The sequence below is a fragment of the Anopheles cruzii genome, chromosome 3, assembly GCF_943734635.1.
Source record: "Anopheles cruzii chromosome 3, idAnoCruzAS_RS32_06, whole genome shotgun sequence".
In the NCBI taxonomy this organism is placed as follows: Eukaryota; Metazoa; Arthropoda; class Insecta; order Diptera; family Culicidae; genus Anopheles; species Anopheles cruzii.
In genome coordinates, this window is record NC_069145.1 from 21,660,532 (window position 1) to 21,678,978 (window position 18,447).

At 48.8% G+C, this 18,447-nt stretch overlaps 2 protein-coding genes across 2 annotated transcripts; one reads left to right on the forward strand and one right to left on the reverse strand.

The window, feature by feature from the left end:
- The first annotated feature begins 4,207 nt into the window (after positions 1–4,207).
- Positions 4,208–10,192, forward strand: LOC128272786 (high-affinity choline transporter 1). The gene is made up of 9 exons (XM_053010660.1): positions 4,208–4,373; positions 5,631–5,738; positions 5,803–6,257; positions 6,316–6,445; positions 6,512–6,833; positions 7,250–7,292; positions 9,479–9,708; positions 9,783–9,894; positions 9,965–10,192. The coding sequence occupies exons 1-9, from the start codon at positions 4,208–4,210 to the stop codon at positions 10,190–10,192; spliced, it is 1,794 nt and encodes a 597-aa protein (XP_052866620.1).
- Positions 10,193–13,048: 2,856 nt separating this feature from the next.
- Positions 13,049–17,103, reverse strand: LOC128270048 (pro-resilin-like). The gene is made up of 2 exons (XM_053007450.1): positions 15,495–17,103; positions 13,049–13,188 (listed from the first exon to the last, which is right to left on the reverse strand). The coding sequence occupies exons 1-2, from the start codon at positions 17,101–17,103 to the stop codon at positions 13,049–13,051; spliced, it is 1,749 nt and encodes a 582-aa protein (XP_052863410.1).
- Positions 17,104–18,447: the final 1,344 nt, after the last annotated feature.

An 18,447-nucleotide genomic window follows, 5' to 3' on the forward strand; every position in this document is an offset into this window, starting at 1 on the left:
GCGTTGTACACGCACACAACGCGGAATTAACTTTATCAGCGCTTTTCTGGCCGCCACAGCGACGTCGGTGGGTCCTTCTGTTTCGCTCCGCCTTATGCTCGTGCTGGCTATTCATTCATTCGCAGCACGCTGCTGGTGGTGCTAGTGGCGTAAAACGGCGCAAAACTATGATGTTATTGTTCGCAGGCTTCGAGGCTAATCAAATATAATAATCCGTTGACCAGGTTTTCGGGAGAGCAAACGGGGCCGGGTAAAGGCTGCGAAATAGCGCTTCCTTTAACGGTGAGAACCCCCTCCGATGATGGATTTATTTTGAGGTACTGTAAATCGGTTATTTTTATTCTACCGGATAAAGTGATTAAGGATTATATAGTTAATCGCGTCGCGCTAACCGTAGCAATCGTGCGAAGGACATTGGCTCGCGACTCGAACTTGCGATGGAGGCGCCTGGTGATTTGAAGAAACCATGTGGTAAAGACCCTCTGCTATGCGAGGCATAGATCATCAATGGATTTGTTAGCCGATTGCTATTTAAAAGTTCGTTCGGTAGTTCGTGCCGTATTGTTTCAAATTCGGATGTACAAGAATTCCCTCGAGAATGCTGTTTACCGTAAAAAGAAGGGCTGAAATATTAACTACCGTCGATTACTGTGTCGGTATGATAATCTGCTCTGGTCAATAGGGTGTCAATCACTCTCTGTCCCTGTAGCGTAGTGGTGCCCCTGTGTGCAGCTCGCGTTTAAAAATACTATTGTCTGTATACTACGTATTAGATTATATCAACCGTTTACGACGACGACCCTGAAATAGGCCGGAGAATCGCATTTGGAGATTTGCTGCACGCAACCTGCCCCCAGTGCTTGGATTGCACTTACCAACATCCCGGTCTATTCCGGTGCACTCAACTCAATTAGTCTAATATACGATGGCCATCCAGTGCGATGTAAGCAACAAATGATGTTAGGGTCCCCTGGTGGCCCTGGTGCCTCTTTGGTTAACAATGAAAAATTGTTTGTTTTCTCCGGTCGATTTTGTACTGTACTTAGCATCTTTGCCCGTTGATGGCACACACGTCGTGTCGCCTGACACCGTACACCGTTCCCAAGGCGGATTCATTAAAATTGGATAACGTTCAATTGTGGCCGGTAAATTAATACCGGCACGGTTGCCTTGTTTGCGTTAACCCTTTTTGTCATTTCCACCTCGTCGTCAGCTCAATTCTATAAGGATGCTAGGCCAGCATTGTGTGGCTGATGGTACACTGCTGGCGCTGATCACCAAATTGCTGCCATTTACAGCCCGCACGAACAGAGGCCTCTTTTATTCACGCACTGCGCGTATGCGGCTCTACGCCTCATTTTGTCTGCCTAGCACTAATAGACAGGTTACAGAATGATGAAGCTTTTGTTATTGGTCTCATTAGCAGATACCGGAACGAGATTTTCTCATTTGAATTTCAAATAGTATCTGCCGGGTCAATGCAACGATCCTGTGGGTCGACTTTTCGGTTTCCTGTTTTTTGGCCACTTTTCGCTGTGTTAATCTATAACACGTACTTCTATAATTTGTTTTTGCCCATTTAATAGGCAAAATATAAATCACTGCACATCACACATTTGTTTTATACGTTTTTCAAACCTTATTTTTAACCCTTTTTGGGGATAGTTCTATTTTTCATCCTTTAAATATAGATCAAAATCATAAGAACAGCCGTGATGAGAGTAAAAGAATGTGGTTGAATTTGTAGAAGAACTGAAGTTCTCAGAGGCGCTTCAAGAGCTGGCATCGCTGGCACTGACCCCTGATACATTTAGCTTGCATTTGGCACACTTTCAAACGAATAATTTGATTGCTCACACTTGACCATCGTACTCGAGCAAAGGAGTGAAATTGGCAGCCCTTCAGAAAAACCTGTCCGATTCAATTACAAAGCAGTGGATGATATGTTGATAGTTGGAACTCTGGAACATCAAGCGCAGATTTGTACACATTGAGTAATTTGAACTTTGTAATTGCTCTTAACTCTATTGAAGTATTCCAAATTTACGTTGCAACGGTTAACCGGACTTGGTTTTTCTATTATCAACATTTCCAGAAAGTGACTCTGAATAATAATAATGAATGTAAACCATTTTGAGTACGGTTTGCGTGATGCAATCACCAGGGTGCCTAAAATGTGCGAAGTATTTTAAATGCATAAATCGTTCCACACTTTGTGTCGGCCAAACAGACTGAGAAGATGGGCGCAATCTTACGGATACGGGCCATAAATCATGGCATGCCCACAAAATTGCGGTCGTCATCAAACGGGTTGGTGTTTAACCGCAAAATCAAACCACGAACCACCATCCACAATTCGCGTTGGAAAAGAAAAAGAAACCAAAACTATACGTACGGCACGCGCAACTTCTTAAGGTAACGCAAGTATTCGTTCTAGGGGCCGTTTTTTGGATGCCCTGCCCTCGAATGGTGACGCGCGCGTGTGACCAGTGTGTTGGTAGAAAATCAATAACATCCTGGTTGTGGACGAAAAAATGTACTTCGATAGCAGTCCTTTGGTGCAGTTCCATGTAACGAAGAGCGAATGTAGTTACTAGCAAGGAACGCAGTTGTTGGTGACCAAAGGTGGTCCCCGGAAACTTCCCCAATCATTTGGCAGGGGGTTTTCGCTGAATCAAGAGATTTTTGGAACAATTTACGAATTGGAATTGACTTACGTAAGCCACCTTACGCATCTTCACGCAGAAATGGTTTTACGATTTTATTGTGTCTATCCCTGACCTGTTCAAAAGTGCGTACGACAGACTTTTCTTGGCCGCACCATTACTGACCTGGGTTATTGACGCTCCCGGTCGAAACGGCGTCATACTGCGTGACCGTTGTAAGGATTCGGACTAAAAGCGCTCGGTTTACTGTATGGTACGAGTGATCAACCTCCGAATTTCTATTTTTAGTTATAATTGACTTCCGAAATGAGGCTTATCAGCGTTGGTGGTAATGCTAATACTACCAGTGTCTGGCATAATGCATAGAACAGTGTTTAATTAGCGAAAGGTTAGAGTAATAAATGTGGCTTCTCGCGTTCTTTGGCTATATATTCCAAAATTATATTCATTTGTTTCTGGTCTCTATAGCTAAGAAAGTATCTCTCATATATCTGTGGCGTGAAAAAGTGAGGCAAGTGAGTGAAGCGTCATTTGGAAGATGAAACGCCTCTGCACAAACTTCTTACTGTCTGCAATATCGCCGACCCTCGGAACGCCGTAGAGCGCCAGAAGGAAGCCAGAAATCCTGAATATTTGACGAATATCGATTGCTGCAAACGAACGCGATTTTGTTGCGCGTTTTATAGCGCCGTTGTTACACAGTGAACAGCGATTCGTTCGTTCAGCCGTCGGTAAACCGTCTCTTTGGGGCGTAAAATCGCTTTTTTCCAATTACTTACGATGAATGATTCATAAATTGATCGCCCAATGATTTCGTTCTGCTCAACAGTCCGGCTGGTATTTTGTAAGGTCGACCGCTTTTTGATAACAAATCATATTGGACTTTTTTTGTGGGTGTAGGTTAAAAACTAGGTAAAAATTTTCAGTTTTAAGAGGAAACATAGCTAACCCATGTGGAAATTATGGCCCGAATGGAGGCCTTCATCTGAAATAAGCGTCGAGGAGAAGAGCTTTTACGCGTGTCGGTTCCGTGTGCTATACTCAAATAATCCACCTACGACAAAACGCTCCACCTCCATAACTTACCACCGTAGACTTCATGAACAGCATTAATTTTTATTGTTACTTGATACGCTTCATTAAGTAAAAGAAATCAATTTATGTGTGTTTACAGAACCGCTCGGCTTATTCTTGTCAACGCCCACCAGCCGAGACAGCAAGGACCTCAGAAGTAATAAAAACGAACCCAGAATCCAGTCACCAACAAGACACACCGGAATCAATAAAGCCCCGTCATCTCGGAAACGACGGACCTTGGACGGAGCCGTTACGCCCAAGACGTGCATCATCTGTTTCTGTCCGTACGGCTTCACCAGCTTCCGGTCTCTACTAGGTGTGATAGCCCCGACGAGCTCGAGACCCGGAAAAGTTGCGCACGTGTGCGATTAAGCTTGATAAACGGATACAGATTCGACCGGTGGACACCAGCAGCAGCCACATTTCCTTCGCCAACATCCGACCGCCATACGAGGGTCTTCAAGATGATTAATATCGCCGGCGTTGTCAGTATCGTTCTGTTCTATATTTTGATTCTTGCCGTCGGCATCTGGGCGGGCCGGAAAAAAGAAAGCGGAAATGATTCGGAAGAGGAAGTGATGCTCGCCGGCCGCTCTATTGGCCTGTTCGTCGGCATATTCACCATGACCGGTAAGTGACCGGGCGATAAAAAAACGTTGAAAGCTGTCACATCAGGTGTAGGTCCGAGCCAATGAAGCCTCGTTTTTGCCTGTTGGCCATTACGCTAGTGAAGCTGTTTGACGCTCGCGAAATCACACACGATAAATCACTTTCTTCAAGGTGACTAATGGTTCAAGGTTTCAGTATTGCATAATTGTCGGTGCGCGAAGGGTTTGGCAAGATGCAAAATACCATTAAAAGGTTCGGTAAACAGTAGAGTGAAATGTTAAGAAGATGGACAGGATCAGAATTAGAACATGACCTAACATGATGTCGGTCTTAGCCAGCTTAACTGTGCATAATGCACAGTTAAGTACAGGCGTACTGTGCATAATGCACAGTTAAGGAGTCGCTGCAACTTCCTTTTCTTGGCATTTGGTGACGTAGCTGTTTACATTATCCCTGCAAACGTTCCGTTAATTACTTTTCAAACTTATCACTTTGTCCTGGGGGTGATTGGAAAGGTTAAGAAAAAGAATGCCTCGTACCTTTTGAAACATGGCAGCCACAAGCCTAAATGTCAAGATTAGGCTTTGTGAATGGGATTTTTGCCCTGCCCTGTGCCACTTGAGTAACTTCAACTCCATAAAAAACTTTACATTTTGCAGTGGCATTTGACTTTCAACACGTTCCCAATTCAATTCTCTCAACAGCCCTCGAGAGCATCGATGTGCGCCCTTGGCTGAGCCTCAAATAGTGCCACCTTTTTGACCTTCTCCTATGGGATTTTATGACAATTTGATGTGATTTTAAACATTATTTATACTAAGTCATATTAAATATTAGAAAATTGCTTCATACTTCGGCCAAAGCCTCGGGTTAACCTGCTATTTATTTGATGGATCGGTAACAAGTTTCAACTAAAAGCCAGAAAAATATAGGATCGATAGCTACTTTTATAGTGTACAGTATAATTGAAGAAGATTGTGCTTGTGTTGCTATCAATGAAATCGTGCCGTGCCTAAAATGTATAATTTAAAGAAGTAGTTCACTCTACCACTTGATAATGCATTTTGGAACCTATTTGCTCTGGAACCTAACCTATTTGCTTCTTCCTGGCGAGGGCTTATCCAGGGCTCAGGGCTTTCCAATCAGGCAAACAAGCTACGCGATTTTCCAAAATTACATTTCGTCAACTGTTGGCAGCCCCCGAATGGGCGGTTGTTAGTGGGCCGCAGTGGTGATGGCTTTGTTTATTGTTTCTATCTTTCTTCCTGCACCCGACAGCCACATGGGTCGGCGGAGGCTATATCAACGGAACGGCCGAAGCGATTTACACGTCCGGACTGGTCTGGTGTCAGGCACCGTTTGGTTACGCCCTGAGTCTCGTGTTCGGTAGGTAGTGGTCGCAATGGAGCACGGCCGTTGGCGTGTTCACGTGCTGAATTTCCATTTCCAGGTGGCATCTTTTTCGCCAATCCGATGCGCAAACAGGGCTACATCACCATGCTGGACCCGCTGCAGGACAGTTTCGGCGAGCGGATGGGAGGCCTGCTGTTTCTGCCGGCGCTGTGCGGCGAGGTGTTCTGGGCCGCCGGTATCCTGGCCGCACTTGGCGCGACCCTGTCGGTGATCATCGACATGGAGCAGGAGACTTCCGTCATCCTGTCGGCGTGCATCGCCGTGTTCTACACGCTGTTCGGCGGCCTGTACTCCGTGGCGTACACGGACGTGATACAGCTGTTCTGTATCTTCATCGGGCTGTGGATGTGCATCCCGTTCGCGTGGACCAATGACCACGTGAAGAGCCTATCCTCGATGGACGTCGACTGGATCGGCGAGATCGGCGAGGGCTACCACTGGTTCTACGCGGACTACGGGCTGCTCCTTGTCTTCGGGGGCATTCCCTGGCAGGTACGTCGACGAGAGACCGCCCATTACCACCCACCGGCGCTAATGACCGCTCTTGCAGGTGTACTTCCAACGAGTGCTTTCCAGCAAGACGGCCGGCCGTGCGCAAATCCTCTCCTACGTCGCCGCGTTCGGCTGCATCCTGATGGCCATTCCACCGGTCCTGATCGGAGCCATCGCCAAGGCAACGCGTAAGTGCTCGCTCCTCGACTCCGCGCGAAGTGGACTGACATTCCCAATCGCCCCCTCGTTCACAGCGTGGAACGAAACCGACTACAAAGGCCCGTGGCCACTGACGGCACAGGAAACGAGCATGATCCTGCCGATGGTGCTGCAGTACCTGACGCCGGACTTTGTCTCCTTTTTCGGGCTGGGTGCCGTCTCGGCTGCCGTCATGTCGTCGGCCGACTCGTCCGTGCTGTCCGCGTCCTCGATGTTCGCCCGCAACGTGTACCGGTTGATCTTCCGGCAGCGCGCTTCCGAGATGGAAATCATCTGGGTCATGCGTGTCTCGATTCTGGTCGTCGGCATCCTCTCGACGATTATGGCACTCACCATCCCATCCATCTACGGGTTATGGTAAGTCGCATGTGGCTGACCTCCGCCGAGTATTCCGTTTCGCGATGCGTCATTTGATGCCGGCGTTAGAGTTGGTAATCGCAATCTACTCCGTAGAGTAGTAGTGGCCCACTCGACTCCCGGCGTCCTGCGGCTAGTATCACCAAATGGCTAAAGGGGAGACATAAGTTTCAAGTTACGGGTATTTTCTTGGATGAAAGAGTCGGTGCCGAGCCGACCTAACCTCGTTTGTGCCATAAAGAACCGATGTGGAGGCAGCTGCACGTTTGTTAAATACTAATGGTAGATGGATCGATTTTCCTGGGAGTACCTCTTTCGGGATGGTTCGCGCCACAGTGGACCACCGTTTACTGCAAGCATCATAACGGGGCCATGGACTGTATTTATCAAAATATTCTTCGTTTCGTTCTCCACAGGTCGATGTGCTCCGATTTGGTCTACTGTATTCTGTTCCCGCAGGTAAGTGGGTGGAAAGTAGCATCAGGCTGAAGGTTTCGCGGAGATTGTCAATAATTGCGGTTGGCCTTTTTTCGGGTTTCGGTTTACTTACACGATATATAGCTGAGGTAGTGAGGGAAACTGTTAGATATTCTGTGTCGATACAAGTGGACAAGGATCTTTTTCTCTTCCTCCGAGTGGTGACTTCCTGTGCCTCTAACGTCCGGTATGGTTGTTCAGCACGATCACTTTTCATATCTTTGTTGTTTGCTTTACTTTACTTTATTTTACTTTATTGTAATAGTTTTTCATAAATAAAAAGTTTTAATGTGTAAAGTATTCCACAACAAACATTTGATTATGTTACTAGTATTAGTTACTATTCGTATTCTTATGGCGCGTATTTAAAATGTGGGCAGGCGATAGCCGAAGACACACCAGCTATTATGTGACATACAGGGTGAACCAAAAAAACTGCAACAAACTTCAGACTGCTGTCATTTCTAAACCTCTCGTCCGACAGCTGTCAGATTTATACCAGTGACAGTTCATTATATTGTTTATAAGCGTGCAAAAGCATTTTGGTGGCAATTTTACAGAAAAAAAGTTATTCGTGATGGAACTCAACCGTAACAGTATGATTTCATTATATTTGGCTGGAAAACCACAAGTGGCTATCTTTAGAGCCCTCCAGCATTTAAATGTTAATAAATCTTTTGTATCTCGTACCATCGCTCGTTACAGTGATACTGGTAGCGTAGCCTGACGTCAAGGAAGTGGACGAAAAAAAACAGCAACATCACCAGAAATGGTTCGAAAAGTGAAGAAGCGACTTCATCGAAATTCGTGTCGCAGTGGCCGAAAAATGGCTCGTGCGCTGAACATATCGCAGTATGCCATTCGGCAAATATTGCAAAATGAGCTTGAACTAAAGCCATTGAAGTTCCAAAAAGTGCAAGATCTTACCGATGCACAAAAAAAAGTTACACTCGAAAGAGCCAAAGACTTGCTTCGCTTGGCCGCAAGTGGTGAACTGGCAAATTTGGTTTTCTCAGATGAGAAACCATTCGTTATCCAGCAGTTTGTAAACAAATAAAATGATCGTGTTTACTTGCCAGAGAGGTCATCTGAAAATTTACACCTTCGGTTGGCCACCAGAACTCAAGCGCCGGCCATGGTGGGGGTGTGGGCCGCCATAACAGTCCATGGTCGCTATCCGCTCGTATTATTCGACCGTGGCGTCAAAATAAATGCCGAATATTATCGCAAAATATTCTGAAGAGTGTATTGGAGCCTAGGACACGCAAACATTTCGGTCGCAGACCTTGGACATTCCAACAGGACTCAGCCCCATCGCACTCAGCACGCGCCACCCAAGAATGGTTAAAAAATGAGGTTCCTCGCTTCATTTCCGCCACACAATGGCCACCAAAATCTCCGGATGCCAATCCTTTGGACTATTGTGCCTGGGGTATTTTGGAAAGCAAGGTTGGAACTAAAAAATACCAAACTGTCGATCACCTCAAGCAAGCCCTTCGCCGAGAATGGGACAAAATACCGCAGAGCCACTTGCGGGCAGCGTGTGATGGTTTCATTGGCCGTTTGAAGGCCATAATTCGTGCCAAAGGTGGCCAATTCGAACAAACCTAATTTGTTCTAAAATTTTATGAAATTTCCGACATTTTTTGCTTTCATTCAATAAAATTGAATCAAAAATGAAAAAAATATGGCGTTTTACTTTGTTGCAGTTTTTTTGGTTCACCCTGTAAAGTGATCAAAGAGGTTCTCCTGAACGGGTTGAAGAGTCGTAAAGCGTCCCGGACCGCCAATAATTAATGAGCAACACGTTTAATAAATGGGTTAGTGCCCGTTAATCGACAAATGATTGCTAACGCCTCTAGCGACCGGTCTTGACAAACTCTCAGAATGTTCTGTAAATACTATTTTGAAAAACCATTCAAGTCTCCTACACAAAAGTCGAATCTGGTTTGGTTCCCAATGCGGCCAGTTTAACGTTGGACTGAACTTGAAGGACCGTTTCGAGAATTTCCGAAGAAACATTGGGAACGATTTGGGGGCTACTTTAAAGAGATTTTGAAGCTAAAATAAGAGTAAGATTTTGAAGCTCGTTGCTCCGTAGAATCTCCGCTAGCTTTCGGCCGACATTCAAGTATTTGCCTACAACCGTTCCGTTCTTACTATTGCAGCTATTGATGGTGGTCCACTTCAAGCACCACTGCAACACTTACGGCAGCCTGGCGGCGTACATTATCGCGTTCCTGGTGCGGCTATCGGGCGGTGAGTCGATGCTGGGCCTCCCGGCCCTGATTCACTATCCGGGATACAACGAAGAGACGGCCACGCAGATGTTCCCCTTCCGCACGATGGCCATGATGATGAGCCTGATAACGCTGATCGGCGTGTCCTGGTGGACGAAGTGAGTACCGTCTGTTTCGGGAGCGAGCCTCCTGTGGCGACATCTCGCTCTAATACGTGCTTCTCTCTCTACAGATGGGTGTTCGAAACGGGTCGGTTGGCTCCAAACTACGACTACTTCCGCTGTGTCGTGAACATTCCGGAGGAGCTTCATCGCGTTGGCGAACCGTCGGATTCGGGCGAACAGGTTCGTTGACAGTTTCGGTCGGCTGACAAAAGTGAACCTTCTAACCCGCGTCCGTTTGTCCCCTTTCCAGCTGTCGGTGATGGCCGGCGGTATGACGCGCATGTACGGCGCGGCCACGATGGTCGGCAAGGACGAACGGAACGGACGAATAAATCCGGCCCTGGAACCGGACGATGATCTGCCGGTGGCCGAGGCGCAACGACAGATGCAGTCGCTGTCGGCCGGGGGCGGTGGCGGTGCCGCGCAGGGCAGCGTGGTGCCGAGCACCGGGCCGGCCCAGGGCCACACCGCATTTTGAAACGAAACCACCGTAGACGGCGCTTGGAACAACTGAACCAATACACCGGGCACAGGAGGCGGGCCATCCGTTGCAGGGCACGCGGAGCGCACGTCAACCGTAACGCTAATTACTAGACGCAGTATTCAGACCGCACGCGGTCTTTGAGGGTAACGCTAGGTGGTGACTGGTGACGAATTCTCATGCAACCCAATACATATCAAAGGTAAATAAGAGAGAATAAGTATTAATAAACTACCATCTAGCGTAGGTTGGATTCCTTAGGGCGCGCGGAGCACACCGTGGGGAGCGTGCTGAAAACGTAGAGCGAACCCGCAAAACAAGAATACCCTAAGTGAAACAATATAAGCAACGGATACATATCAACCTAAATCAACAGGAGCAAATGTGGGCAACGTTGTGGAGGACGCATCCTAGCGAAACTAGCAGAGATACATATCAAATACACGCTAAGGGAAAGACGGTTAGCTGGGGCGTAGATGCTAGCTGGACAACCGCGGTTGTCAGGATCATCCGGCAAGGCCGGAATGGGTGTTAAGGTTTTGAGGACGAACGAAATGGATATGACACGAGCTATTGGTTTAGTACAATGTACCACTTTCTTCTGCTAGCATTTTCTTCTAGTTTTCTCTGCCGAAGCAAGTAGATAGGAATGAGCAAATCTGTATAGGTGATGAGTAGAGCGAACAAAGCACGTTGATGGTCCACGTGAACGGAATAAGGTTTTCCTTGCAAATGGTGTAAGGTGTAAGGTGGCTTTCTGCCGCTTTTCCCCGAACCAGATGCTCTCTGATTGTGCCCTGTTATGGTATGATACTTCTGAGTCTGCCCTTGGATACATTGGCCCAAAAATGATTGTAGAGTCATAAAAGAGCTATTGTGCGCCTTCAGAGCGATGATACTAATCGACGTCCGTTCTTGTTTTGGTAGTGAAAAGGAAGAAAGATACTTCATTTGCAAGTATAAGCATTGCCGGGTGTGTAATGAAACAAGCTTTAATACTTCTTAACAACTTCGGTCGGCGGTCGGTAGAATGAGCTGGAAATGCTGGCATCCTAAAGTTGTGTACCACTTGTATATTACTTTTGAAGCGGGAAGGTTCTTATTAGTCTCTCTGAACAAAAGGCAACCATTACGTTTGAGTCTGGCTTAGTTGGTTATTTCAAGAGTTTATTTATGATGAACCACACTCTCTCAGGTGAGTGTGTGGGCACTGTTGATCTATTGTGTAAAGCACGAGAGAAACATTAAAGCTAGGCAGAGCGAGTGTCGGAAGGCAGGCATAGGAACGAGCATAGAGTATAGCAAGAGCGAAGCCGGAGTAATGCAACCTATAGAACTGATAATTTAGCCCGAAACATATCATAATATATGAAATTGAAAAACGAAAGTTGCGTTTCGCTGGAACAAATTACTAGGAAGATATATACATCTATATATACACATATAAATATACAAAGGCAAATCTACGTATGGAAAACAGATATCTAATGTGGTGCATAGTTGTATAAAAAATAAACAAACATTCATTCGCCACAAACGAATCGACTATACAAAGTTAATGAACGTTTTAAAAGAGAATACTAAACCAATAAGTTATGGCACTGCTCCCAGTAGAGAGACAAAGAGAGAAGCTGTTGCACGAACCCTGTACCAGTAGCGGAGCGAAAGTACTAATCAAAACGTAGTAAATACGAAAAAAGGTGACGAAAGTGGAAATCAAATACATCCCCGCACATAAACAGGTTCACTATACAACCGCAACACATATCAACGTCTTCATCCTCCCCGGGGCGTGGGGAATTCGGGCCACAGTTCCAACAGCATTTGGCGAAGTTTTGAGGTACAGCTATTTCGCAATCGGAGAATTCTACACTCAAATTCAGACAAACCTATCCATTTACCACCCATTAACCTCTCTCACTGGAGTTGTCTCATCCTAATGACCCATTCCCTATCGATGTGCCTCTCTCGGCGGATGGTTTCTAGGAAACTTATTGCTCGAGCCTGAAGCGACACTTCCAAAGCGGGTTAACGCAAGTTGTGCGTCCAGGTTGTACTACTGTCCTTCTGCAGTTTCACCCATTTCAACCCGAACCGAACAAGACGCTTTAAGTCCTTTAGTGTTGTGCTTGGCATTTTCTCATTGTTGTTCAAGGTGTTGAGCTGTAAGCAGGTTTTAAGTAAGTGCCACTTAGCGAACAGCCTGGATTGATTGGTTCCAACACATTGCCGATCTCTGCCGACGAGACCCGTGAAGGATATTGGTTTTGTTCCGTTGTGCGAACACGAGAGAGAAGCAACTGTTAGTGTGCCGCACCGAAGGCCCTATCTTACTGGAATGCCCGACAAATGAAACAAACTATTCGAGCCCCACAAATGGTTAGATTGTTGAACGCAAACGATACACAACTCTTAACACAAAGTAATTACCTGTTCTTAGCTGTGCTTTTTTAACGCATACACTTTATTCAAACGACGGGTGACGCGTAGTCTAACCGAAAACTGAAGTCAGACGCTACATAGTTGGCCAGCATAGTAGGTCGACCAACGAGTTACAAACACTATTGATCTAGTTGTTAATCTGAATGGACTTTAAAAAGATCTAACTAGCAAATGAAGCGATGAAGAAGAAAGGTCTAAGAAACAGTAACGCAAACATATCACATTTGTTGTTGATCGAGTGTTTCATCTGAAGACACATAAAGTATTGCATTGCGGTGCAACGCATTCTTCTTCATACATCATCAGAAAACATTACCGTAGACATGGAACCAGTTTATAGAACACCACAAAATAATAAATAATAACATCAAAGTAAAAACCCATACAAGGGCAGTCAAATAGGAAAGGAAATCACATCCGCTCCGGTTTGGATTCCATGCCGCCGGAAGGAGACTTAAACAGGGGCTTACAGGGGAACTTGACTCGCAGCTCATTACCTAAACCGAGTGTCCAGCGAGCAGACGGTGCACCGATACATATCAAACGTTGGTCTGAATCAATGGGGGAAAAATTAACAATTTTAAGTAGACACAAAACTTGACTGCTGTAGAAAGAAAAAACACAGATGATGCTATACGATCGCTTCAGCGCTATGTTTCAACCAGAGTACCACAACCCACAACCCATTCTAGTGTCCCCATATTACGGTTATTAGAGTGTCAGATGTCTAGTTTATGTTGGTCATGCAATCTTAATCAATAAAAAAACAGAAAAAACACTGAAATTTGAAACAAAAGTGTAGTTTCTCAAACCGTTGTTGAATTGTTCATAGCTGACCGCATAAGACACATAGAATAGGGGACCGCGCGCGCGGAAAAACCTCCGAACAAGCGTACATTAATACTTGGTTACCTGTTACACAACCGATCCTTGTTTGGTCACACAAAAAACCCCGTCTGTTGCTGGACTTTCTGGCAAGCGACCTAGATGAATAAAGTGTTACGTTTCGACGTTGCTGAGAAAATAGAACAGAAACGGGGAAAAAATCCAAACCAAAACATCCATAAAAAATCCCATTAGATGTACATGTATTTTTAGTGGTTAAGCAAAGTATAAATATACATCTATAAATATTTAGAAAGAAATGTAAAAAAGGTTCCGATTGACAGACGGGCGATAAAGAGAGCAGTGATCGAGAAGAGCATGTAAAAAAAACAGATGCAAATAAATGTGTTGGACAGTTTAACTGGATGATTGAGATGTTGTGATGTTAGTTTTGCATGGTTTTCAAATAATACTTTGTGTTATTTTTGTGTATGTCAATCAATTGATAATTCTACAATGGCTGACATTCAACTAAAAGTTTGACACTCAGGATGACAGATGCATTCGAAAACTGTAAAGTGCCAGCCCTGTGATTTCGAAACTGCAAAATGGATAACCCTGCATTAACTTGTTATAAGTCGCCGGTAGTAATTCCTTCACAAATACTTCAGCCACAGTCTTCCCAGTGGCCAATTATGCACCAAGTGGTCGATAAACTGTTCCAGGAAGGTCCCAGGTCCCATCTTGACATTTCAGTACCCCGTCGTCGATTCCATGCCTAGCGCAAACCCTAGCCACCCCCCAGCATCGACAGCACCTTAAAGTGGCTCTTCCGAGGGAAACCGAAAGTTCACTTTCTTCGACCTTTCGGTTGAGGCGTTGTTGAGGGCTCACGCCAGGCCTTCCCTTTACATCAGAGCTTCCGGAGAGCCGTACATGACGCTTACGACCCCACGAACCGGGTGGTACGGCGGGGGCTTTAATGTTTACCTTTGCCAGCATCTCTTGAGCATCGTGCTCGCACAAACCATAAAGTGCTGTACTTCCGTAACAGGCTGCGCTCCCCGTAATTCCCGATGGAGCGTACCGAGGGTCACATTATCCACACCGGGGCTGGGCCGGTTGTTTCATTATGCAACGGAGACGCCTGCAACCTTGTGGCGTTACCACGTGGGGCCATTGCGCGTTACCTACGCGTTGGTACGAGAGTGGAGCGAGTCGAACTGAGGGCACCGACGACTTCCACTTCCAAGTTCCACGTTCCGGCCTTGATCAACGGGGAGGGTGGTGTTGAAAAATAATGGAGATCTTCAATTGTGAGGAAAAAAATCAAACGACGATTACACTTTATTTCGATCTGGTAGGTTCCGCCACAGCCCACGCGGCCTAGTGCCTTATCCTTCATCGCCGTCAGCCCCCGAGGCCGCCCCCCGGGGGTTAAAGCTTGCTCCACAATTTTGCTTGACAAAAATTTTGGACAAACCATCGCCCCCCGTACTCTAGCCGCGCTGTCTTGGGGGCCGAACCTTGAAATCTGCTCCTCTCCGGTTGTCTGCCAGCCTGGTCGGCCTCGGGCGTCGGGTACACGTTTTACGTCTGGACTTTGCGTAAAATTAGAAAACAAGTAACGGCGGTGGCGGTGTAACGTTGAACACATGTAATAATTTAAGTACCGCTCCTACGGCGTTCGTTGGGGCGTTCGTCGATCGCGCAGGACGCACCTACGCGCGGAGTCCTTCCGTGAGACGCGTTGACGAGGGGAACACAAACGGGTACACTAACATTTAGCTTAAATAAGGCACGTATTTGCTGCATGTTCCACATGAAGATCCGGTTGGCGTGGTGGCTGCGGGCGAGAGTCGTAATTGGTCATGGTGAATGTGGCACCTCCACGAGCCGGGCCCCGAAGCTCAGTAGTTGTAGCCTCCGTTCGGGGAGTACGCCTGGGGCAGTGTGGCCGGGACCTGCTGTGGGCCACCGGAACTGTAGCCACCGCCGCCGGAATGTGACGGACCACCGGAACTGTACCCACCGCCGCCGCCGCCGCCTCCGGAATGTGACGGACCGCCGGAACTGTAGCCACCGCCCGAGTGCGACGATCGGCCGTTCGAGGAGAAGGTGCTGGCCGAGAACGAGGCCTGCGAGAATCCGTTACCGCTCGAGCCGGCCTGGTAGCTGCCGCCGCTGAAACCGTTGCCACCGCCGCCGCCGCCGAACGAGGAGCCACCACCGAAGCTGGGAGCTCCGTACTGGCTCGAGGGAGTCTGGGAAGGAGCTCCATACTGGCTAGAAGGAGGCCTAGCCGGAGCGCCGTACTGGCTAGATGGAGGCTGGGATGGAGCGCCATACTGACTGGACGGGGTCTGGGCAGGAGCACCATACTGGCTCGATGGGGCTTGAGCGGAAGGAGCTCCATATTGGCTAGATGGAGGCTGGGAAGGGGCTCCGTACTGGGACGATGGTGGTCGAGGTGCTGGGGCACCGTACTGAGACGATGGCGTCTGGGACGGGGCTCCATACTGGCTCGAGGGAGTCTGCGCCGGGGCACCGTACTGGGACGATGGGCGGGAAGGAGCCGGAGCACCGTACTGCGAGGAGGGAGGACCCTGCGATGGGGCTCCGTACTGGGATGAAGGCGGACCCTGCGACGGAGCACCGTACTGGGATGAGGGAGGACCCTGCGATGGGGCTCCGTACTGGGATGAGGGAGGACCCTGCGACGGGGCTCCGTACTGAGAGGAAGGTGGACCCTGCGACGGGGCTCCGTACTGCGACGACGGCGGACGCTGGGCTGGTCCACGCGAATATCCATTGCCATTTCCGTTTCCTCCGCTGCTATGCCCATTTCCATGTCCGTTTCCGTTTCCACCGTTGCTGTGTCCGTTGCCATTCGATGGGGCACCGTACTGTGACGAAGGACGACTGGGCGCACCGTAGCTGGACGAAGGACGTGCCCCGAATCCGTTGCCACCTTGCGACTGCGACGGAGCTCCGTACTGGCTCGACGGGCGGCCACTCGAGTATCCGTTGCTGCCGTGCTGTTGCTGAGATGGCGCACCGTAGGACTGCGAAGGAGCGGCCGGAACACCGTAGCTGGTGGACGGGGGACGGAACGACTGCTGCTGAGGCTGCTGCTGCTGTTGTTGCGGTGGTCCGTACTGGCTTGATGGGCGACCACCGGAGTACCCGTTACCGCCCTGCCCTCCGAACCCTTGGTTGCCTCCTCCATTACTGCCCCCGAAGCTGGGCGCTCCGTAGGACTGCGACGGAGCCTGGCCCGGAGCGCCGTAGGACTGCGACGGTCCTGACGGCGGAGCTCCGTACGATTGCGAAGGACCGGACGAGTGACCGTTGGAGCCCCCGTTGGAGTAGCCCCGACCGCCGTTTCCGTTACCATTCCCATTGCTCCAGCCGCCACCGGCTCCACCACTCGGAGCACCGTAGCTGGAGGAAGGAGTCTGGGCGGCCGGATATCCACCGCCGCCGCCACCGCCACCACCACCCGATGGTGGCAGGTAGCTACCGGTCGGTGGCAGAGGAGCCTCCCGCTTGGCGAGGCTCGTCGCGGCACGGGCAGGGACCAGCACGGCGCAGCACACTACGAGCGCCGCCGCCACCAGCTTGCGATTGCTGCTGGCCATGCTGCTGTCGGGAGTCGGCTGAGTCCGGTGTCGAGTCTGAAACGAAGCCAACAGAAACCTAACGTTAGCGATCGACGACGACAGCGTCCTCTACTTTGACAAACGCAGCACCCAACTCGTCGATCTCCGGCGATCGTTGCGCGATTGCGATCCGGCAGCCTCCGCATACATTGTTCGGAGCCGGCCGGAGCTTGGGTCGGAGCTTGGGTCGGAATCGAAACCGGTAGCCATTACGGCGAGGTCCATATTTACGATCCGTCGACACAATCCGCCGCACCGAAATCGATTGTTGTGTGGCGGCATGTGGCGTGCGGCACGTGGCGGTGTGTGGTTTATGGCCAGTGCCTTTCTTTACATAACCATTGTGCCGACGCCAGCTTCTTCCGTTCGCTGCACCGAGTCGCGGAATTGACGGCTGGAGAAATGTGGCATCGAGCTGCCGCCCTCGACACCCTCGAGGGCGGCAGAAAATTATGGTCAAACCCCAGGGGGGAGGGGGGCGGGAGGGAGCAGGGCTCACATCCCCTCCTTCTACTTATGCAAGCCCACGATCTCGCGGGGGGTCGACACCGACCGACCGAGCGAAGAATGCAATTATGCTGTCAGATTGAGTTATCTCTTTATTGGGGAACGAACGGCTGCGGCTGAGAGTGGTGGCCGGTGGAGCAGTCTTGCGGGGCTCCCACGGAACTAGGAAGTGGTTCGCGAGTGGAGACCGTCTTCGTTGGGGCCCGTGGTGGTGATAATTAGGTTACGGGGTCCCAGCTGTCTTCGGTGGGGTTGTCCTAGGTGACACCACCACCACCACCACCCGACCGGAGTGACACCTGCGATCGTGGGTGAGGTTGGACAAGTTGATGACACCAAGCCAATTAGGCAAACTGGCCCCGTGACCGAACCGGACCGAACGTTACTAATGGCGCACGTGATGATGGAAAGAAGCGTACGTCAATCAACTAAAGAAGACGTTCCGGGTCCGGGCGATCATCCGAGATATTTGCTCTATGTGGAGACCACTTTCAGGAAAGCACACAGCGATGACCGTTGGACAGGCAAGGCTGCACGCAGCCGACACTAGCCGAACCGTGGAAGGTTATCTTGGCGCCGAGCATCTCCGCTAGGTCCGCAGGAGAATGGACCAAGCCAAATACCGAATGGTTATGATGTGTATCTCAACCACATCGTAGCTCATTTGAATACAGCAGATACAATTCAGATTCTAATTACGATGCAACAGCAAATGAGAAGCAAGTGTCAGTCAGGCGTTTTAATTGGTATCGAACCAATCTTTGCTAATCGATCAAACGATCATCAAAGGTTAACTTTCAGTTTTGCGTTTACTCA